This window comes from Gorilla gorilla, chromosome 17 (assembly GCF_029281585.2).
Source record: "Gorilla gorilla gorilla isolate KB3781 chromosome 17, NHGRI_mGorGor1-v2.1_pri, whole genome shotgun sequence".
Taxonomy (NCBI): Eukaryota; Metazoa; Chordata; class Mammalia; order Primates; family Hominidae; genus Gorilla; species Gorilla gorilla.
This window is the reverse complement of record NC_073241.2, coordinates 47,023,262-47,046,062: the sequence shown is the minus strand read 5'-3', so window position 1 is coordinate 47,046,062 and position 22,801 is coordinate 47,023,262. Positions and strand designations below refer to the sequence as shown.

Genomic DNA, 22,801 nt, shown 5'->3' with positions numbered 1-22,801 from the left:
TTGATGGGGATACTCCAACAGAGAGAGAGAACTTGATGATGCAGGAGAGGGCAGAATTGCTGGTGTGGCATGAGCAAGAAAACAGAGGAGCTGGCTTTCTGTAGAAGCAAGGAGAGTTCCTCTCTAGTTAGCAGGAGAGGAGGGGGAGGACAATGCATGAAGACAGATGTTGGCTGGTGGGTAAATGTGGTGGGGGCTCGTGAGAGCCATTATCTTCTCAGTGACTTAGCAGCAAGGTTGTCAACTGAGAGTGAGGATAGAATAGAATGTGTTAGAGGTGTGAAGAGACAAAAGTTATAAAACTGACATCAAATAGACAAGAGCATGGGCCGGGGGATGGTGCCTCATGCCTGTAATCTCAATACTTTTGAGGCCAACACAGGCAGATAGCTAGAGCTCAGGAGTTCAAGACCAAGCCTGAGCAACGTGGAGAAATCCTGTCTCTACAAATAATACAAAAATTAGCCAGGTGTAGTGGTGTACACCTGTAGTCCCAGCTACTCAGGAAGCTGAGGTGGGAGGACTGATTGACCCTTAGGAGGCCAAGGCTGCAGTGAGCCATGATGGTACCACTGCAGTCTTGCCTGGGTGACACAGCAACACCTTGTCTCAAAAAAAAAAAAAAAAAAAAAAAGAGATTGAGAGAGCGGAGCATGAAAAGACTAGAGAAATGTTGTGGGCATCGAGGGCCCACTTGAAGTCTGTGGTCATTAACTTAAAGTGCAACCACTTAGCTTGTTTCCTACACTCAAGTGGACAAAGAATTCATATATTAATTAGTCAGAGTAGTAAATTTCTCCCTAAGAAATTTACATGGATTATTGTGCTTTATCCTCACAACCACTGAATAAAGTGGGCACTATTATTATGCCCTTTTACAGATGAGGAAACTAAAATATTGGCTAAAGTAAGCATCGACTATAATTTTTGTTTTAGGTATTAGTTTTATTTCGGGGATTCAAAAATAATATTTGTGTCATAAGATTAATTTAGTAAATGTAATTTAATCACTAGGTTTATTCATTAACAAACTATTATAGTATCACTATGTTAGGCTATGTACTTCAAAACAGCTTAGATATCAGGAATCTTTGTCTTTTAACAGTTGAAACAGCATTTCTCCAGTTAACTATCAGAGCCAGTGATATGGTTTGGCTGTGTCCCCACCCAAATCTCATTCTGAATTCCCACATGTTGTGGGAGGGATCCGGTGGGAGGTAATTGAATCATGGGGACAGGTCTTTCCCGTGCTGTTCTCATGATAGTGAATAAGTCTGACGAGATCTGATGGTTTTAAAAAGGAGAGTTTCCCTGCATAAGTTTTTCTTCTCTTGTCTGCCACCATGTAAGACATGACTTTCATCTTCTGCCATAATTGTGAGGCCTCCTCAGCCACATGGAAATGTAAGTCCACTAAACCTCATTCTTTTTTAAATTGCCCAGTATCAGGTATGACTTTATCAGTAGCATAAAAATGGATTAATACAGCAAATTGTACCAGCAGAGTGGGCGCTGCTGAAAAGATACCCAAAAATGTGGAAGTGACTTTGTAACTAGGTAACACACAGAGGCTGGAACAGTTTGGAGGGCTCAGAAGAAGAGAGGAAAATGTGGAAAAGTTTGGAACTTCCTAGAGACTAGTTGAATGGCTTTGCCCAAAATGCTGATACTGATAGTGACAATGAAATCCAGGTTGAGGTGGTCTCAGATGGAGATGAGGAACTTGTTGGGAACTGGAGTAAAGGTGACTCTTGCTGTGTTTTAGCAAAGAGACTGGTGACATTTCGCCCCTGCCATAGAGATTTGTGGAACTCTGAACTTGAGAGAGATGATTTAGGGTATCTGGCAGAAGAAATTTCTAAGCAGCAAAGAATTTAGGAGATGACTTGGGTACTGTTAAAGGCATTCAGTTTTGTAAGGGAAGCACAGCATGAAAGTCTGGAAAATTTGCAGCCTGAAAATGCAATAGAAAAGAAAATTCCATTTTCTGAGGAGAAATTTAAGCCGGCTGCAGAAATTTGAATAAGTAACGAGGAGGTGAATGTTAATCCCAAGACAATGGGGAAAATGTTTCCAGGGCATCTCAGAGGTCTTCATGGCAGCCCCTCCCATCACAGGACTGGAGGCCAAGGAGGAAAAAGTGATCTCATGGGCCAGGTCCAGGGTCCCTACGCTGCAGGCAGCCTAGGGACTTGGTGCCCTGCATCCCAGCTGCTCCAGCCATGGCTGAAAGGGGCCAAGGTACAGCTCGGGCCGTGGTCTCAAAGGGTGCAAGACCCAAGCCTTGGCAGCTTCCACATGGTGTTGGGCCTGCAGTGCACCGAAGTCAAAAATTGGGGTATGGGAAACTCCACCTAGATTTCAGAGGTTGTATGGAAACACCTGGATGCCCAAGCAGAAGTTTGCTGCAGGGGCGGGGCCCTCATGGAGAACCTCTGCTAGGGCAGTGCAGAAAGGAAATGTGGGGTGGGAGACCCAACACAGACTCCCTACTGGGGCCCCACTCAGTGGAGCTGTGAGAAGAGGACCACTGTCCTCCAGACCCCAGAGTGATGGATACACCGACAACTTGCACTGTGTGCCTGGAAAGCAACAGACACTCAGTGTCAGCCTGGGAAAGCAGCCAGGAGGGAGGCTGTACCCTGCAAAGCCACAGGAGCAGAGCTTCCCAAGACCATGGGAACCCACCTCTTACATTGGCGTGACCTGGATGTGAGACATGGAGTCAAAGGAGATCATTTTGGAGCTTTAAGATTTGACTGCCCTGCTGGATTTTGGACTTGCTCGGAGCCTGTAGTCCCTTTGTTTTGGCCAATTTCTCCTATTTGGAATGGCTATATTTACCCAATGCCTGTACCCCCCTTGTATCTAGGAAGTAACTAACTTGCTTTTAATTTTACAGGCTCACAGGTGCAAGGGACTTGCCTTGACTCAGATGAGATTTTGGACTGTGGACTTCTGAGTTAATGCTGAAATAACACTTTGGGGGGCTGCTGGGAAGGCATGATTGGTTTTGAAAAGTGAGGACATGAGATTTAGGAGGGGCCAGGGTGGAATGATATGGCTTGGCTCTGTGTCCCCACCCAAATCTCATCTTAAATTCCCATGTGTTGTGGGAGGGACCCAGTGGAAGATAATTGAATCATGGGGGCAGTTCTTTCCTGTGCTATCCTCATGATAGTTAATAAGTCTCATGAGATCTGATGGCTTTAAAAAGGAGAGTTTCCCTGCATAAGCTCTTCTCTGCCACCATGTGAGACGTGACTTTCATCTTCCGCAATGATTGTGAAGCCTCCCCAGCCACATGGAACTGTAAGTCCATTAAACCTCTTTCTTTTGTAAATTACCCAGTCTCAGGTATGTCTTTTTTTCTTTTCTGAGATGGAGTCTTGCTCTGTAGCCCAGGCTTGAGGGCAGTGGCATGATCTCGGCTCACTGCAACCTCCGCCTCTCAGGTTCAAATGATTCTCCAACCTCAGCCTCCCGAGTAGCTGGAATTACAGGCACGCACCACCACGCCCAGTTAATTTTTGTATTTTTAGTAGAGATGGGGTTTCACCATGTTGGCCAGGCTAGTCTCGAACTCCTGACCTCAAGCAATCCAGTCACTTTGGCCTCCCAAAGTGCTGGGATTACAGGCATGAGCCTCTGCGCCTGACCTCGGGTATGTATTTATCAGCAGAATGAAAACAGACTAATACAGCCAGATAATTTATTATCTATACAATCCCTGTTCCTTTTTTTGTTTGCTTTATTCATATTCTCTGTTCTTACATCTCATTTAGTATTTTAATTTTTCTAAGCATGTATCTATTTAACTTATTTTTTCATATTTTCTAGTATGGAAGTAATAAGTATCCCCAAATACCCTTAATTCAATTTCACATAATTTTTTATCTCATTTATCATCCCCGACTTTAATGATAATTCTGACTAAAGTTTTTTAAAAAGCAATTCTTTATATATGTAGAATCTTCTATATCTTTGTAATATATTATTTGTAGTTTTGGTGCTCTAAAATTAATTATTATACAGATTTATGTAAATGCTTATTCATTTAAAAGAAAGGAGCTCCTCCTACTGTTTTCCTGAATTAAAGGATTAATGCTAATTGATACATCATAAATATTTCATGTATGAAGAATTAGAATTCCATGTATGTAGGCAAAACCAGAATGTAAGCCATGTCTCTTAACATTCAATAGTTTCTTACATGCAATAAAAATTGCAAGTGATCCATATAAAATCATTGACTTAGGTTGTAAATACCAAGGATCCATTCTGCTATGCTTCCTTGCTGTTGTTTGGGTAACAAAATTTTCCTACTTTGGACCAAAGGAGAAAGCACAGTACAGTAAAATAAAATATGGGCTTCGGGCTGGGCCACTTACTAGCTATGTGCACTTGAACAATTGACCAGTTACCATGTATTTACCGGCACCTGTGGATATTAGGCATTGTATTAGGAGTTAGAGATACGTGGATAAATATCCACATATTTACTGTTTTCCTTTCTATTCTACCCCCGGACAACCAGAGACAGGATTTATAACCCAGGTTCTTTCATTACCTTTTGGGAAACCTGTGCAGATCATTCAAGTATTTGAGCTTGTGTCCCAATCAATGAAACGGAGGTAATAATATCTATCTCACAGGGTTGTTGTAAGAATTATATATTAGAAATGTTTATATAGAATACCTAGCACATAATAGGCACAGATAATAATAACTGTTCATTCCATTTTTTTCTCCCTTTAGATCTCACTTGGGGAAAAAAAACACCACCACCTTACTCTGAGGCAGGAGCAATGGATAGTGACCTTATAGAAATTATAGTACTCCCAAAATAATTGATTACTATAAATATTGAGTTTCCAAATGATTAGTGCTGGGTTTTCTCAACCTAAGCACTACTGATTTTTTGGGCTGAATAATGTTCTGTTGTCGAGGGCCGTCCTGTGCATAGTAGGATGTTTAGCAGCATCCCTGGCTTCTCCCCACTAGATGCAGTATCTGTCCCATTTGTGAAAAGCAAAACTGTCTCTCCAGACATCGCCAAATGTTCCTTCAGGGCAAAACCCAACCACCACTCCTCCACTATTGAGAACCACTGCAATAGTGGATCATAAGCTCACATTTAGTGGGCCTTGAGAGGTATTCTAAAAATTAAATGACATAGAATTTGCTATGGACTGAATTGTGTGTCCCCTCCCTGCCAAATTCATATGTTGAAGGCCTAACCCCCAGTGTGACTGTATCTGGAGATATAATTAAAATATAATTAAGGTTAAATGAAGTCATAACGGTCGGCCCTAATTCCATTAACACTGAAGGCTCATAAGAAGAGGAAGAGATCCCAGCCATTTGGGAGGCACAGACGGGCAGATCACTTGATGTCAGGAGTTTGAGACCAGGCTGGCCAACATGGTGAAACTCTGTCTCTACTAAAAGTACAAAAAAAGAGGCCAGGTGTGGCGTCTCATGCCTGTAATCCAAGCACTTTGGGAGGCTGAGGCGGGTAGATCACCTGAGGTCAGGAGTTGGCAACCAGCCTGGCCAACATGGTGAAATCCTGTCTCTACTAAAAGACAAAAAAAAAAAAAAAATTAGCCAGGCGTGGTGGCACACGCCTGTAATCCCAGCTACTTGGGAGGCTAAGGCACAAGAATCACTTGAACCTAGGAGGCAGAGGTTGCAGTGAGCTGAGATCGTGCCACTGCACTCCAGCCTGGGCGACAGAGTGAGACTCCATCTCAAAAAAATAAGTAAATAAAAGTAAAAAAACAAAAATACAAAAAAAAATTTTTAAAAAGAAAAAAAAAAAAGAGGAAGAGAGTGAGATCTCTCTGCTACATGAGAACACAGGGAGAAGGCGACTGACTATCTGCAAGTCAGGATGAGGGCCTTCAATCGAATTGGCCAGCACTTTGATCTTGGACTTCCCGGCCTCCAGAAGTATAAGAAATAAATTTCTGTTGTTTAAGCCGCCCAGTGTGTAGTATTTTGTATGGCAGCTAAAGCAGACTAATAACAGAATTGAAAAGAACAGAATAGAAATCCTTGAAAAACATTATAGGTAGTCAAGTATTTCTTTGTGAAATAAATTTCTTACTATGAGTATTGGTCAAAAGATTGAGGGAGGATGGCTTGAGCCTGGGAGATGGAGGCTGCAGTGAGCTGTGATCGAACACACAGCACTCCAGCCTGGGCAATACAGCAAGACCCTGTTTCACTCTATTTGGAGCAGAATTCAAGTCTCCAAACTTTTAGTAAAAACGTGAGAAGGAGATTATCACGTGGAGGCAAAGATCTCCCATAGGGTCCAAAGGATAGAAATATCAGAAAGAGTCAGAGGCCTTTGATGGTGGGTCCGGTCATGAAAACTGAATATCAAAATACTAGGTGGACATTTGAAGAACATTTTATCAAGATGCTATTTTTCCACATTGGTTAACTAACCGTTTTTAATTCCATAGTTGTGGAATGAATAAATGAATGAATGAACACAGACTACACAATTCCTGTTCATCTTCAATCAGCCAGGCCCTCTGATCACCTCCAGACAATCAGGCATGCTGCTCCCTCTGCCTGGCATCTCCCTCTCCTTTTCTTTCCCCACTGAATTAATTCTAGAATTAACTCTTTAACATCCCCTGGGGGACACCTTCCACTAGTTCCCAGACAAGTTTACTCTTCGTTTGTGCTCCTTCAATAGGCCCTAAATAACTGTACTGTAATTATTATATCTGTTCCACCCTTGTTCCCTGATACTCCGCTAACTCCGCATTCTTTCTATTCCCCCCCCGCCCCCATCCCCAAGGTAGCAACAACTATGTTCTGCTCCAGAAAGCATAAGCCACAGCCCCCACCACAGTGCTTGGCAACGCGGTTGCTGTTTAATACCTGCTGACTGAGTGGAAGGAAGACAAGACAATTACCTGACTCAAAGAGAAGCAAAAGAATGCTGCCTTCAAGCTGAGGGGAAGACTGAATTGTCCGTTTCTTGCTGCTCTAAAGTGTCCTCTGGAGAGGACGCTGGCGGAGCTGGTGCTCTCGTGGTGGCAGGCCACCACCCTGTGGAGGTGTCCATGCATTGCAAGTGCTCGCAAGCTCCAGGAACAAACGCATGTGCGCAGCCGTCTGGGGTTTGTCCCGTCGCTTGCCAGCCCTCTCGCTGAGTCCCCGCCCTCGCCGATAAGAGCCCACTTAGGACCCCCATTACATGGATGGCTTCCCAGGACCTGCCCTTAAAGACTCTGATTTAGTAGGTTGGAAATGACGCAATTACTTTTATTTTTAATTAGTACCCCAAGTCATTCTTTACCATCAAGGAAGTTTGGGAAACAAATCACGTTTGTTTCAATCACCTGTGGAACTGGAGCAATTATTTTTTTCCCCAGTGACTTTACCACGAAGTTAACTTTGGAATATGTTAGTGGTTAATACACGGAACGTTCCCGAGATCCCTCAAGAAAGAAGCTACGAATACTTAGAAGATACTATTCCGCAGCGTTTACAGCAACACTGTCCGTTCCAGAAGGATTCAAGTGACGGCCTGCTTTGAAGGCGAAGACCACAGGGCAACCCAAACTTCAGAAGGGTTCTGGCCACGGGAGCCACACTGGTCACTGTCCCCTAGTGCTGGGATGACGGCTCGAGTGTTGGAGGATCCCACTCACTCCTCTGGTAGATGAGGTCAGAGAGCTGAGGGGGCCAGAACAAGTCTTCCTTATCGGATTCTGGGCGGAAAAAGATAAAGTCGGGGAGGACTTTCTCTTTTTAATAAGATTCATTGTTACGAATTGTTCTAGGCAAGCAGAGCTCAGGAGAAATAGGCCCAAGTTTTGATTCCTGTTTTCACCAAGCCGCAAGTCCTAATCGTAGCAACAGGTGCGGGGAAGAGACGCCTTCCTTCCTGCATAGTGGGATCCAAGTCAGGCTGCCCTTGTTAGCCAGGGTCAAAGGGGCTCTGCCAGGGAAAAACGACGGCAAATGTTTTTCAAGAGGAAGTCTCCAGCCACTTGTGACCTGGGAAATCCGTCTGGGCCAAAAAGATAGTGGACACTTGGCTGAGGGCCCCAGGGACACACATTTCCTCCCGTATGGAGGGGGCGGGACTCTTCATAAAATTACACTGCACACAGAGCTAGCATCAAGGTCCGCTCCCGGGATACGCGCACTGCTCCGGGGCCCTCAAGCGGAGACCCAGACCCCGCGCGGGTCGTCAAGCGCAGGCGCACTACCGCCCACAAGCTGGAGCCCGGCTTCGGGGCGGGGCGAGGGTCAGTCACGTGGGCCCGCAGCCCTCTCCTCGATTTCCCTACAAGGACTTGGGCCGACGGGCCCCGCCCTTCGCCGTGCTCTGGAATGTGCGGCCAGGCAAAGCCACAGGACGGACGCAACCATCTGCGGAAAGGATAGGGGGGAGAAAGACTTAACACTGCAACAACAGATACAAAAAAGAAGGAAACTCAGTAACAGGACCCAGAGAACCATTATATATTGCTCTATATTCTAGGTCGCCCACTTTACACTTCCTTCTCATGCACTTGGTCAATACCGCGCCCGCTGACCACACTGGCGACTTCCCTCTCTGTCGCCCCTCCGTGAAGTCAGAACCACTCTGCGGGCCAAGAAAGGTGACCGGGCTTCCTTCCGGCTTGCTAAGCAGAGACCGGAAGCGGTGGTTTTTAGCGGCTCTGTGGGTAGCAGGGTGGTGTGATAGCGGCAGCGAGGGGCTCGCAGAGGTGCTCGGATTCTCGTAGCTGTGCCGGGTGAGTGGCGCTCGCGTTCGGGCGCGTGAGACCCATCCCGGGTACCCGTCTCCGCGGGGGCAGCTGGAGGGCGGCGGGGCTCCTGGCGCCGGTAGCGCACCTGGGCAGGTGTGCCAGCCAGGTCCCCGGTTCTGGGATCCGAGGCCATGGCTTGGAGTGGCCCAGACCCGAACTTCGCTCCTGTGCCCAAACTTGGAACTCTGGAAATGTGGCTTCGCTCACTGGCGCCTTGAGCTTGGGCGACTGCCGGGCCCGCGAAACCCGACCCCTGCAGAGCTGACTCCGGGACTATTTTAGTTTCTAACGTCAACTTGCCCGATTCAAGAGGGTTTGCGCAAAAAACGTAGCCCATTGTCCCCCTGCTGCAGCTGTTGTTGCAGCTGTGTGGCTGCGTTTAGTAGGAATAACCAACTCAAATTGGGAAGTTCTTCAGCTCAGTATCCGCTCCTGTAATTAGAACTTTTTTTCTTTAAGCGATGAAATTTTGGACAGAGAGATCTGGAGTTTAGTTTGTGACTCGAAGAAAAACTCCAAAATGTAATACCTTGTCCCATTTGGGGGGAAAGTTTGGGCTAATTCAATTCGCCATGGAAGTGTCTTCTTTTTAAAGTAGTTTAGTAGGTATATGAATGTATCTGTCAGTTCTTGAGAGACTTATGGATTTAGCAGAGATTTTAACTTAAGTGCAAAAAGTTTTATATTTAAAGGCGAATAAAGCGAATATTTCTTAAAATTATTGGTATTTGTTTCATGTTCTGGAAGGGCTCTAATAAACGGTAATCAGAAAAGCACTCTATTTTCAAAAGCGAGGCTTTACTGGCAAGTCAGCCCTCACAGCTAATTGTCTTTGTCCAGTGGTGAGAACTTTTGGGTGTGGCAGTCCAAGAGAACGAATCCTACCTTCAACCGGAAGTTTGCATAAGAAATGAAACTTGGTTTACTTGGAACGGAAGCACCAACTTGAAATACACTTTTTAAAAATTGTGGTTAGCACCAGAAAATAAGTTATACTTAGGCTTTTTTTTTTAAGTGCATTGATTAAATGAGGCGGTATATTTGGTCAGGGTTTAGAAAGCCCACCAAATACTAGGTGCTATCACAGTACGCAGTGTTTTGTAAGATGGTGGTTTTTTCTTGCAGAATATGTGATATTTCTCAGAATATTATCAATTTGAGTGTTCGTTTTGTAGAAAAAGTTTCTAGGTTATTTTACATTTATTGCCACTTTGTAAATGCTGGACTCTAGGATTCTAACCACAGAACTCTAATGTATATATTGGTATGGATTAGTCCCATTTTATAAATGAACATAGTTTCTAGAAATTCTGAAAACTTCTTGTGTCCCTTGGTGTGTGGGGAAAGCCACTTTGAGAATCTCTTCTATTTCTCCCACCTATTAATCTAGTCTAACATTTTCCTTAATCATGTTGTGTATCTCTCTTGTTACAGCCCACAATGATTCTGAGCTAAAACACAAAATAAAAACCAGATTCATTGCCACCAGCGCTCACCTCACCTGACTTAAAAAAAAGGTTATGCTCCTTTAGATCTGTAAACTCAGTCTCCTAACTGCCCTTCATCCACTTTCTCATGCATCTGAAATCCTCATATTTTGTAGAAGCCTGTTCTGTAAGTCTCTCTGCTTTCCAGTTTCGTACAACAGACACTCCTTGACACCAAGGATCTTTCACTTAATCCCTCAAAAATAAAGACTCGAGCTGGGTGTGGTGGCTCACGCCTGTAATCCCAGCACTTTGGGAGGCCGAGGCAGGTGGATCACGAAGTCAGGAGTTCAAGACCAGCCTGCACAAGGTGGTGAAACCCCGTCTGTACTAAAAATACAAAAATTAGCTGGGCATGGTGGTGGGTGCCTGTAATCCCAGCTACTCCAGAGGCTGAGGCAGAGAATTGCTTGAACCCTGGAGGTGGAGGTTGAGATCGCGCCACTGCACTCCAGCCTGGGCGACAGAGCAAGACTCCGTCTCAAAAATAAATAAATAAATAAAAATAAATAAGTAAATAAAGACTCGACTTTATGATTGAGGAGCTTTGTAATTTGGAAACCTCGGGTCCTTACCTGGCGATCTTTGCATCCTAAAGAATAATTACATTGACATGAAATCTTTTCAATTTATTTTACCCTAGCTTGCTTTTTGTAAAAAGCAATTTCAGGGGGGAGGGGGGAGGGATAGCATTAGGAGATATACCTAATGTTAAATGACGAGTTAATGGGTGCAGCACACCAACATGGCACATGTATACATATGTAACTAACCTGCACGTTGTGCACATGTACCCTAAAACTTAAAGTATAATAATAAAGCAATTGCAACTTTTTTAGATTAAGGGGTATACCCTAGTTTTCTAAACTTCGATGAGAGTTGTGCATTTGCTGAAGGCTTATTACATGAAGAGTGACAGTCTCAATTGTTTGAAGGAAAGTAAAATGAACAACAAACTAGAATCATAGCAAAGAGGACCCTGACAATATCAGAAATGATCTGCTCCTTGAGATCATAGCACTGTTCCTGATTTGACTCCCTCCACCATTATTTATTCTCCCCACACTTTTAGTTTGGTAGGGAAAAACCCCCACAGTTTCTGTATTTTGGAACAGCGACTGTGAAGCCAAACTCCTTGTCGCTGAAAGGTTTCTGGTGGAAAATAACTCATAGATCAGAATCCAGCCTCCTTGAAAAAGTAAAGGCCTAGGTAGTAACTTGCTCAACATTACAGTCAGTTTTTGGTAGAATTAACTACCTTAATTTGTTAGAATTAAGACTAACACCCGAATCTCTTCATTCTAACAATGCCTTGTAGCTTCTAAATGATCCCACACTGGGTTTTTCAAGGTCTTCCTCCTCCCCAATCCCTTAATTACTCAGAAACATCTTTTCTGAACTCACAGCATTTGATAATTATGTACCATGTTAGGAATTATTTTTCATTATTGTCACACGTTTTAAGTTTAGAGTCATACTTCTGGAATGAAAACTATGACTCATTTCATAAGTTGAACCAATCATCTCATTTCTTTATAGTTGCCTCCCCAACTATATTAAGCTCCTTGAAGATAGGACACATGCCTTACATTTCTTAACTCTTAGCTAGTATTCAACATAATTAATATGACATTTGATACATATTAGTTTAATTAACTTCATAATAAAATTGATAAGATTAAGTATTGAATGTGCTGAAGAAGAGCTCTATATGAGGCCATTGTCAGTGCTGACCCAAAAAAAAAAAAAAGCTTTTTTACTTTGCAAATCTATTTTATAATACATTTACAAATTCAAAAAAGTGCATGATTAAAAGAATAGGAAATATATCAGAATTCAGAAAACATACTACTTTACAACCAAAACTAAGCATTTTGAAAATGTATCTAGAGGACCCTCATAGATTTAGTAATATGAGATTTTATATAATAGATTAAAAAATCAGATGTGTCAGCCGTTTGACCTCATCAGTTTCTTTGTTCTTAAAATAGCTGACATTTCTGCATCATTAGGGAAAGACAATGTTGTCACACAAAACAGACTATTTTTAAAGATGTGCTTTGGCTTGCAAAGGCGTGACATGCCTAAAATATTAAAGCGATATGGACTGGTAAACGTGTCACTCATTGGGTTTCAACCTCTTGCTCCAAGTCCTTGAGTACATTTAAGAATTGGAGGAATAATATACTCTATATCTCTTTGTATTTTTTAAAGACAGCATTTATAACAGACGAGGAAAGTACATCCTCATGTAGTTTAGATATGAATGGGATTTACTACCCCCAAAGGTGTTATAGAATGAAAATATGCATTTATGAATAGTTTAAGTCGTGAAAGGCAGCATCCTAAAAGTTGATTAAAGAATTCTAGGAAATTTGGGAACAGCATATACCATAACTTCTGTGCTATGTAGGATATATCTTTTCAACAATATATTCCAGTTGCCATACGGTGCTATATTGGATGGGCTGGAATTTGTGACTATCCTTTGTGGAATTTCCTATTAAAATCTGAAAACAGATTTAGCTTTAAAAAATTTGAGGCAGAGCTTTTCTAATCATTCCGTAATTGTATTTAGTCTGGACGATGTGGTTATAATCAAGGAAAGAATGTAAGAAATTACTTTTTAAACACATCGGAAACACATTCTTAGGGTCACTTTGGAGTGCTGAGATCTAGGTGGTAGTTCATTCTTTGCAGTCCACAGACTTATTTTTAGAGCAATGGCATAGTGTTTTGCCAGATCATAGCTAAATGTTGTTTTCAGAACGTAAGCTTTAAAATTGTTACCCTGGTCAGGGTGAAATCAGTAGTGCCTATTTTAGACCTGCTTGGAAGAATATAACTCAATGCAGTGTCTTACTTTTGCTGCTGAGCGGTTTTGCAGACTACCATTTTCCCTGCAACTCTGAAGGATGGTATGGTAGAATTTTATTGTCTGATGACTATGAGATTTTTAACTTGAAACAAATTTTTGTAGTTAGATTGAGTATTGAAAATTGCCTTTTTATTTTAGGTATTATTAGACATTCTTTTTAATTTTAACTTAAATTTTACCGGGATAAATTTAGGTAAGAGAGCAAAGGTAGTTTCTACGTTTAAGATGTTTTCTAAAACTTTTAAAATTATTTTAAAAGCTTGTGCTCTGATTTCTGTTTAGAGATCTTAGATACTTCCAGTGATTTAGTGTGACTGTAATGCAAGAAACTGGTTTGGATAGAGTGCAATGTCTATAAAAACTATAGATGAATTCCCTTCAGTTTTTTTATACTTTACTGTTAGCCTTTCAACAGATAGTTTTTTTGAACTACTTTTGCCTAGAGGTGAGGGTACAATAAAAAATGTTAGTTGAAAGTGAAAGAACAATATTTGTCAATAGAGATTAGGAGATGAAGACCTGTTCCATCAGTTAGTCATTCTTATTATTCTTCACCTTTCTGTCCACCGTACTATGGAATAGCCAGTTTAGGCTAAGGCTGCAAAGAGGGGACCTACTGAAGATGAATTAGTATCCCTCAGCACCCGTATACTGCTGAAGTATAGAACTTGGGAGTTTCCTAGGTACCTAATGTTTTTTGCTTCTTAGTTTTTTATTGTTATCAAATCAGCAGATTTGGTTATCAGCTGTTGTTAGCTATATAGCAGTACAGGACATATGTAATCTTGTTGAGATGTGTCTTCTAAAGACACAATTCTGAGCAGCTCAAACATATCAGGAAAGTTGGTTCTGTGTACTTTTGTTAATCATTGTTTTGATTCAAACTTAAGTAATCTTAGATGTTGATTTGGTTTTTATTGTATTTCCTTTCCTAATTAGGACTTAACCACCACCATGTCGAGCAAAAGAACAAAGACCAAGACCAAGAAGCGCCCTCAGCGTGCAACATCCAATGTGTTTGCTATGTTTGACCAGTCACAGATTCAGGAGTTCAAAGAGGCCTTCAACATGATTGATCAGAACAGAGATGGTTTCATCGACAAGGAAGATTTGCATGATATGCTTGCTTCATTGGGTAATGCTCAGTTTAAATATTAATCTATTGGATAGAATTTCCATGGTGCCTTTCATCTGGATTTCATGAGTCTTAAAGCTCTGTAAAGCCTGTCTAATGAGTCTACTAAGGTTTGAGTAAAGTGTGGAACAGTGTTTCCCACTGGATCACCATCAGATTCATGACCCTGTCTTAGGATTGGGTTGGGGTTCGTGTGTGTGTGTGTGTATAAAAACACTGATCTTGATTATGGAAGCAGTATTATTCCTTCTGACATTCCAACGGACTATCATATACTTTCCAGACTCTTTAATAGGCCCTATTCATTAAGAAAACTTTCCCCCCAAATAGTTTCACTGTCATGAGTGCAAACAGTAAACTGTATGAATGATAATCTTTGTTACCAAAATGTTTACTGTCATTAATAGTTGATATGTATTGTAATGTAATTAAAATTATGACCCCTTTTAAAAATTTAGGGAAGAATCCAACTGATGAGTATCTAGATGCCATGATGAATGAGGCTCCAGGCCCCATCAATTTCACCATGTTCCTCACCATGTTTGGTGAGAAGTTAAATGGCACAGATCCTGAAGATGTCATCAGAAATGCCTTTGCTTGCTTTGATGAAGAAGCAACTGGTAAGTGAGAGGTAACCTTTAATTACAAAGTGATTTAATTTTTAGTTATGGTAACTAAAATATATAGTAACTTAAAATATGATAATGCCCTCAGGTTTGTACTACACCTACTTTTTTAGACAGAGTTCTCTTGGCATGTTTGTCACTCACTTTGCTGCTTCTGCCCTAAGTAGTAGTTTACAATGAATAGGTTGTATTTGAAACCTCATTGGGAAGCTTATATTACCCCTTTCCTACCATGTTAACTCCACAAGGGTTAGGCTCTCAGAAAATATGTATTGAATAAAAAACTTTTACCAGAATAATCTTGATGAAGTATAAATTGTTATAGGCCATGCACCACTACAATCCTATATATGTTTACCAGGTATCTGTCAGCTCTCAAATTGTTTAAATCTGACATCTAACCTTTATTTTAAAATACACCCAGTAGAACTTAGGGTCTGGAATTAGACTATCTGGCTTCAAATTCCTCTTCCACATAATAGCTGTATAATTTGGGGCAAGTTGCTTAACTTTCTCTAAGCCTCTGTTTTCTTATTTGTAAAATGAGCAGTATTACCTACCTCATAGGGTTGTTGTGAGAATTAAGTGAAGAAGTGAGATGTACATGAAGTACTTAGCATACTGTGTGGCACAGAGTTAACTCTCAAAAAAACAAAATGTTACCTATATAGGGGCCTGATCCTTTGGCAGAAGTGTATGTAAGAGAAAACATAATGAGGGAATATTTTCTGTGATTCCCAACTCAACATGGCGTAGCCAAGTGTGTTTAGTGAAGGAAGGCACAATCTTTGGTTGCCTCCATTAGTGGGACGAGTTTAAATACTGGGTGGTTTCCAGGGTCTGCTGATGGAAGCATGGGCTGTGGCTTTCAAGGCTCCCCACATGTGCATGCCAGTTATTTGGGAAATCTTAAAAATACCAATACCAGAAAATAAATCGGGTGACATCAGATTCTTGTAGGCCGGCAGGTTTTATGAGAACCCTGGTATCAAATTCCCAAAGTAAAGAGCACACACCTTTCAGCTTACCACTGCATATCCCCACTGCCCAGCACAGTGCCTGCCACATAGTTAGTGCTCAAATATTTATTCCATGTTTTTGCATGTGCTGGGACTGGCCATATTTATTACAATAATTGGATTTGTAAACAGTAAAAATCTCATTTTACATCTGAGAAAACCAAAGTCAGGGATAAAGTGAAATGCCTGAAATAAAATAGCTTGTTAAAACTGGGCCTCAAGTTTCCAGTATTCTTTCCACTGTACCACTTTATTGATGTGTATGATGTAGTGTTGATTTTAGCCTGGCAGGTAAATGTTACTTGCTTGTAGAATAAGATGTGACCATTCATGCCACTTTAAGGAACCGTAAGGCTTAGATTCTTTAACCATACTTTTTATTACTTTGTTCAGGCATAGGTTTAGTCTCTCTTATCAAGAGATCAGAAGCTGAATGTGGAGGCAGAATGATAGAGCAAATGATAGAGCGGAGCAATGCTGCTAAGCAGCTAGGCATTTTTCTAGGCACTTCTCTGCTGAGGCTGTTTTAAGTAGGTGGACACCCTGTAGTTCATATATTTGCATGTTTATAGTTTGTAACATACAGAACATGCTTAGTCGAGTATAGATATTCTTTGTAATTAACCCTCAGAATAGTATGTATTCTGATCCCTTGTTCTTTATTCTCCAGGCACCATTCAGGAAGATTACTTGAGAGAGCTGCTGACAACCATGGGGGATCGGTTTACGGATGAAGAAGTGGATGAGCTGTACAGAGAAGCACCTATTGATAAAAAGGGGAATTTCAATTACATTGAGTTCACACGCATCCTGAAACATGGAGCGAAAGACAAAGATGACTGAAATAACTTCAAATTCCAGCCAAACGTTCCTTGTTGCCACTTTGGGTATTCTGAGATTTTCTCTTGCATGCCCTTAGCTTTACAGCTTTTGCATTTCCTGTTGTATTTATTCTCAGCCATTTTGGGCATATGTATCTTTATAATCAGACTGGAAACGGGACTTTCTATTAATATCATTTTCAGAATAGAAAATAGGGTAATTTAACCTACCAGCCCTTCTCCCCCAATAACTGTGGTCTGTACAGAGTCAATATATTTTTTCAGAGAAAGTTATTCGCTTGATGTTTTCTGAATCATAATTAAACTTTATGATAAAATACTTACTTGTTTAAACTTCTTATTTACCAAAGTTGGCTTTTGTTGGTTTTAGTCGTATCTCCCAAAGAAAGGTAGATGAGGGAAATCCTAGAAAATGATACAGTTGTTAGCTTTCTCTTCCTCCAGTTTTCCTAACAGTCCTATCTCCTCTACTGTCCATTCCTCCTCCTCCCAAGGATATCCAATTTTAACTGCCCTAATCAGGTTTTCTGCACTTTGTCTTCCAATTTTTAAAATAATTTCCTGTAGAATTTGCATATATATGATAGTTTCCATAGCTTTAAGTCCTTAAGTTGACATACCTGCCAACATTTCCACTTTATTTAAACTTTTGTAATTTCTGGTCATTTAAAATTAGACCAGGTTGCTGAGTATAATTTCAATTTGTCATATTTTTAAAAACCATTTTGGCTTAAAGGTTCTGTGGAATGCTACCAAAGAGAGATTTTTATGTTATGTTTTAAAGTGCTGGAAATATAATGCAGTATTTTTTTTATTATATGTAGTTTTTCTTTAACACAGCAATGTGTATTGAAAGATATTTGTTTATGCAGAGATTCACCATGAGTCCATGTTTGAGTTTTGGACATTCCTGACCTTCCCACAATCAAAACAGCTGAACCTGCATGCCTGGGAAAGTGAGGTCATTATTTCAGTCCTAAAAATAACTTCTACTATTTGCAGAAATGCAGAACTGTTTCATAGTTAATCAGGGAGTGGCAGACAGTTTCGTTCTTTTTCAGCTTTAAAAATCTGACTCTCAAAGGGCTTCAAGATTCTCTTTTTTTTCCAGACAGGGTCTGTCGCTCTATCACCCAGGCTGGAGTGCAATGGCACGATCACAGCTCACTGCAGCCTTGACCTCCTAGGCTCAAGTGATCCACAGCCACCTGAGTAGTTGGGACTACAGGCAGGCACCACCATGCCTGGCTAATTTCTTAATTTGTTGTAGAGATAAGGTCTCATTATGTTGCTTAGGCTGGTCTCAAACTCCTGTACTCAAGTGATCTTCCCACCTCTGCCTCCTAAAGTGCTGGGATTACAGGTGTGAGCAACCATGCCCAGCCGAAAACTGTGACTCTCAAAGAGCATGAGCTTTAAAAGATTTGAAATGGAGAAAAATTTGGTTGAAAAGAGTTGACAATTAGCCTATGAAGATGAGTAATTGACCATTACTATAATAACTTTAAGTTTTATGCTACGATTAACATGACTCTCCTTGGACAAAACCATTACCTCATTCAGTAAACAATTACTAAAAGCCTTCTGGGCAGCAGGCCTTTGCAGCCAATAAGATAGATCAGCTAGATCCTGTAACGTGGGAAGGCCAACGCTATAGGAATAGAAGGACTAGTCAAAGCTAGTCCTTGACCTCTTCAACATTAGAATCTTAGAACCTGCCTTCATTCTTTGTCTTTTGTTTCTGAATTTTATTCACTGGTTAAGCCAAAATACTTTTTCCAGGCTATGGCCATGGTGCTAAAATCTTGTTTTTTGAATTGAATTTCCATGTCAAGAGAAAAAATTATCATATGCTTTGTTACATCTCTAGTGAAGAACAGATAGCATTGTTTCCACTATATGAAAAACAAGGTACTACTAAAAGGATCTCTTGCAGGGCCCCTGTTTCCCTTTCAGATAAGTGCTTAACGAACCAGCTTGCATTAAGAACAATGATGTACCCTGAATGAAATAATTCTCCTAATTTAGTAATAGCATTCTTTGCTTAAACAAGAGTGATTGCCAACAGAAAGGTAAAAGCATCCATTTCAATGGTGTGTTTGACTGAAAAATCAGTCTCAAAAGTTTCCATGATGAAAGTCATACTTAAACCATTTCAAGAGATCTGGCTAGGCACGTTGGCTCACATCTGTAATCCCAGCACTTTGGAAGGTCGAAGTAGGAAGACTGCTTGAAGCCAGAGGTTTGACATCAGCCTGGGCAACAAAGCAAAACCCCATCTCTACATAAAAATTAAAAATTAGCCAGACATGGTGGTGGGTGCCTATAGTCCCAGCTACTCTGGAAGCTAAGGTGGAAGGATTGCTTGAGCCCAGGAGTTTGAGGCTGGAGTGAGCTGACTGTGCCACTGTACTCCAGGCTGGGGTGACAACGAGACCCTGTCTTAAAAAAGAAAAAGAAAAAAAAAATCGGACAAAACCAGCCTAATGGGGGTGGCATCCTTATCCACCTGCATATGATGATATGGTCATTTTGATTCCAGACCCCAAATTTTACTTGATGAAAGAATCTATAACTTGATGAGAGCAGGAATTGAATGCTCCTGGGAAAGAAAGGAGGAAGGCCTGAGCATAAGAGACAAGTAACAGCAAATTGAGAAGGAAAGGAAACCATTTGCTACAAAGTGAAAAGAGGAAGGACAGCAAGAGGCTTAACACCTAGACTTGAGGATCAGATAAAAAATGATCAAAGAGTTTGGAGAGGTAAATAGAGCCACAAAAACAGTCTTACGGAAACCTAGTTAATTTCAAGAGTAAGGAGGTTAGTAGTGTCCAACACAGAAAAGTGGAGTATGGGAAGGTTTAAATGAGACCCTCCCAGATGTGACAAGTCGTTAGTCATGTTTGTTAGAGTTATTAGAGTTCTGAGTGCAGAATCCATAATGCAACACAGGATAGTGAATAATGCCTAGGTGTGGGGTCAGGCAGACCTACACTTAATTCCCGTTTGTTGCTACGTCATGGCTCTATAACCTTAAGTAAGTTATTTAAACTTCCTTGGCCTATTTATTCATTTATAAAATGGAAATAATACTGTTGGTTCATATTAGGAACATAATATATAAAGCAGCATTTGTGTGATTAAGAGCAGCACAGATTTGGAGCCATACTTAAGTGAATTGCACTTGCCTATTTGACTAGCTTTGTGTTCTTAATTGCCAGTTTTCTCATCTGTAAAATGGCCAATACCATCCAAGTTTCTTCTGAAAATTAGAAGCATGAAAGACAAATGGTCTGGGACACATTAGGTATCCAAATAGTAGTTATTTTGTTTACGAGTGGGCCAGTGAGAAGGGGCAAAGGGCATATCTTTAAATTCAAGCCTGTTTATAGGCAGAGTAGAAGACAACAAACTAGGAGGGAACAATTAGTGAAACAAAATGGATCATGTCTAAGAGCTAGGAAGTGACAGAACCTAGACCACGTAGGATTGCCCTTAGAAAAGTGGATGGATTTCAAAGTAGAATTTCATTAACAGGTTGTTAGGAAGATTTTATAAGACTATGCATACAAATGCTGTCAGTTTGGTACTAGTGGATGCTGAAATAGTTCACTTTTGATTTCCTGAGCAGGTCCAATATGCCAGACTTGTGTGTGTCGAATTAGGTCCTCTTCACGGGTACAGTTTATTTTTTCTGTCCATAAAGGGATTGTAGTAGCTAATCCCACATTGAAGAAATGCCGTTTTCCCATTGCTGCTTATTCGAATCATTTCCACTTGCTCTCTTCCATCTTCCAAGTCCCTATATCTTTTTAGTCTAGATTTCTCTGTATCTGCTCAAATAGCAGGAAATGTGACTTTTCTCCAATATTTATCCACATACATTTTAGAGTTGTAATGAGTTTACAACTTGTTTTTTTGTTTACTACTTAAATTATATCTCATGTTTTGGCATAGCCACCATTGTTTTGAGTATATTGCTTTTTCAACCATTCTTAACTTCAGTTATCTTTGATGTGGGCATGCTATAATTAACAATTTCCCAATGATAGATATTTAGCTATCCAGCTATTTTTATTAGTGAATAAATTTTTATTCATGATTAAACAAAGCCTATTATAGGCTTTTCTTTTGCATCTAGAGAGAACAATATATCTTAGAATTATTTCTTCAGAATAGTGCTGTCAAATACAAGCTTCTGTAATTAAGGAAATGCTCTCTGTGCCATACAATAAGGACACTAACCACATGTGGCTATTGAGCACTTAAAATGTGTCTAATACTAGCCAGGCGCGGTGGTTCACGCCTGTAATCCCAGCACTTTTGGAGGCCCAGGCGGGCGGATCATGAGGACAAGAGATTGAGACCATCCTGGCCAACATGGTGAAACCCCGTCTCTACTAAAAATACAAAAATTAGCTGGGCGTCGTGGCACAGGCCTGTAGTCCCTGCTACTCAGGAGGCTAAGGCAGAAGAATCACATGAACCCGGGAGGCAGAGGTTGCAGTGAGCCGAGATCAAACCACTGCACTCCAGCCTGGGCGACAGAGCAAGACTCCGTCTCAAAAAAAAAAAAAAAAAAAAAAAAAAAAAGTGTCTAATACTGCCAGACGCACTGGTGCGGTGTCTCTCACCTGTAGTCCCAACTACTTGGGAGGCTCAAGTGAGAGGATCGCTTGAGCCCAGGAGTTCCAGGTTGTAGTGCATTATGATCACGCCTGTGAATAGCCAGTGCATTCCAGGTTAGGCAACATAGGGTGACCCCATCTCTAAAAATAAAACGTATCAAATACAACTGAGGAACTAAATTTAAGTTTAGCTGCATGTGGTTAGTGACGATTGTATTGGACAGCACAATTCTAGAAACTTATTTTTTTTATTATTATTATTTAGACTATCGAACCAAAACCTAAGAGTAAATATTGTAGAACCAGGTGTGACTTTTCAGCAATTGCTTTTCTAACACTATTGAGAAAATACACACAGTTATGAACCGCGTTTAGAGCTGTGCTGCTGGGATGACGACCACCCCATCAGCATCATGTGTGCTTACCAGAAATTCGAATTATCCTCCACCCCTTACTCACTGAATCCTGATACCCGGTTTTGAGGCTCAAAAATGTTTTTAAAAGCCCTGTTATTATGCGTGCTACTGTTTAAGAACTGCTATAGAGTGTTGAACACAAGGTCCCTCTCTTCTAGGAATTTCTGATCAAAGATTTCTAGAATATAAACTCCCTAAGAGGCTTTGAATTCATCTCTCAGCATCCGGCACATGTTAAGGCAGTAAGAAGAGTTCAATAAAGATTTGCTATTAGATTGCCGATCCTCCACCATCCTGAAGTAATGCTATTTTAGTAATGCTAGATGAAGTAATGCCAGATTACCTCAAGGTGAGGGAAAATATCCTGAAGAACACAGCCACAAACAGGATCTAGAACAAAACCTGAAAAACGTAGCTTTGTGTTTTTATTTGTGTGTGCATGTATGTGTGTGCGTTGCCATTTTCTTGATAAAGGAAAGCAAGTAGTTCGAATAAAACTTTCTTGTGGCTAAAAGGGGAATCAAACAGCCGTAGGCTGCGGCCGTAGCCTGATAAGGCCGTAAACCTTATGAGGGTAAGCAGAGAGGAGTAGGTTAAAGAATTTAACTCGGACTGTAATGCGGTTTGAAAAGAGAAAGGGATTCTGGAACGGAGAAGAATCCGCCCAGGCGCCGCCCTCACCTTCTCAACATTACATGAGACGAACCCTAAAACCTGTCTTGTCTGAAATTCAAATTTAGAAGAACTGTACTTTTACTTGCTAAATCTGGCAACTCAGGGTTCGGCGCCAGGGGACCCCAAATCCTAGGCGGATCGCGCCCCGCCTGGGTCAAAGGGTACCCCAAATCCTCCGCCGATCGCGGCCCACTCGGGTCAAATTCGAGCGGCCTGCCCAGCCGCGCCCAGCGGGCCCAAGAACGCGGAAGGGTGGCGGAGCTACCAAAGGAGCGGGGGATGAGGGCCGGGCTGCGGGCGACCGCC

The 22,801-nt window shown here is 41.3% G+C and overlaps 2 protein-coding genes and 1 long non-coding RNA gene across 6 annotated transcripts in view; 1 reads left to right on the top strand and 2 right to left on the bottom strand.

Moving 5' to 3' along the window:
- MYOM1 (myomesin 1) overlaps nt 1-8,620 on the bottom strand; it is a 186,349-nt gene extending 177,729 nt beyond the window's left edge. For both annotated transcript variants that reach the window (XM_055368518.2, XM_063699434.1), the window contains exon 1: nt 6,939-8,620. The gene's annotated coding sequence lies outside the window, so the exon portion shown is untranslated. The remainder of the gene's footprint in view (nt 1-6,938) is intronic.
- A 16-nt stretch (nt 8,621-8,636) lies between these two features.
- LOC101127500 (myosin regulatory light chain 12A) lies at nt 8,637-17,095 on the top strand. 2 transcript variants are annotated; one of them, XM_019013875.3, is made up of 4 exons: nt 8,637-8,774; nt 14,094-14,289; nt 14,748-14,909; nt 16,605-17,095. In XM_019013875.3, the coding sequence occupies exons 2-4, from the start codon at nt 14,109-14,111 to the stop codon at nt 16,775-16,777; spliced, it is 516 nt and encodes a 171-aa protein (XP_018869420.1). In that variant the 5' UTR covers nt 8,637-8,774; nt 14,094-14,108; the 3' UTR covers nt 16,778-17,095. The 2 variants fall into 2 exon arrangements, with proteins under 2 accessions (XP_018869420.1, XP_018869419.1); XM_019013874.2 differs by lacking the exon at nt 8,637-8,774 and adding an exon at nt 13,110-13,194.
- On the bottom strand, nt 16,295-22,728 carry LOC134757422 (uncharacterized). 2 transcript variants are annotated; one of them, XR_010131310.1, is made up of 4 exons: nt 22,502-22,650; nt 22,164-22,222; nt 17,101-17,181; nt 16,295-16,697 (listed from the first exon to the last, which is right to left on the bottom strand). It is a non-coding gene; the product is annotated as an uncharacterized lncRNA (long non-coding RNA). The 2 variants fall into 2 exon arrangements; XR_010131309.1 differs by lacking the exon at nt 22,164-22,222 and having other exon boundaries at nt 22,502-22,728.
- Between the last annotated feature and the right edge of the window lie 73 nt (nt 22,729-22,801).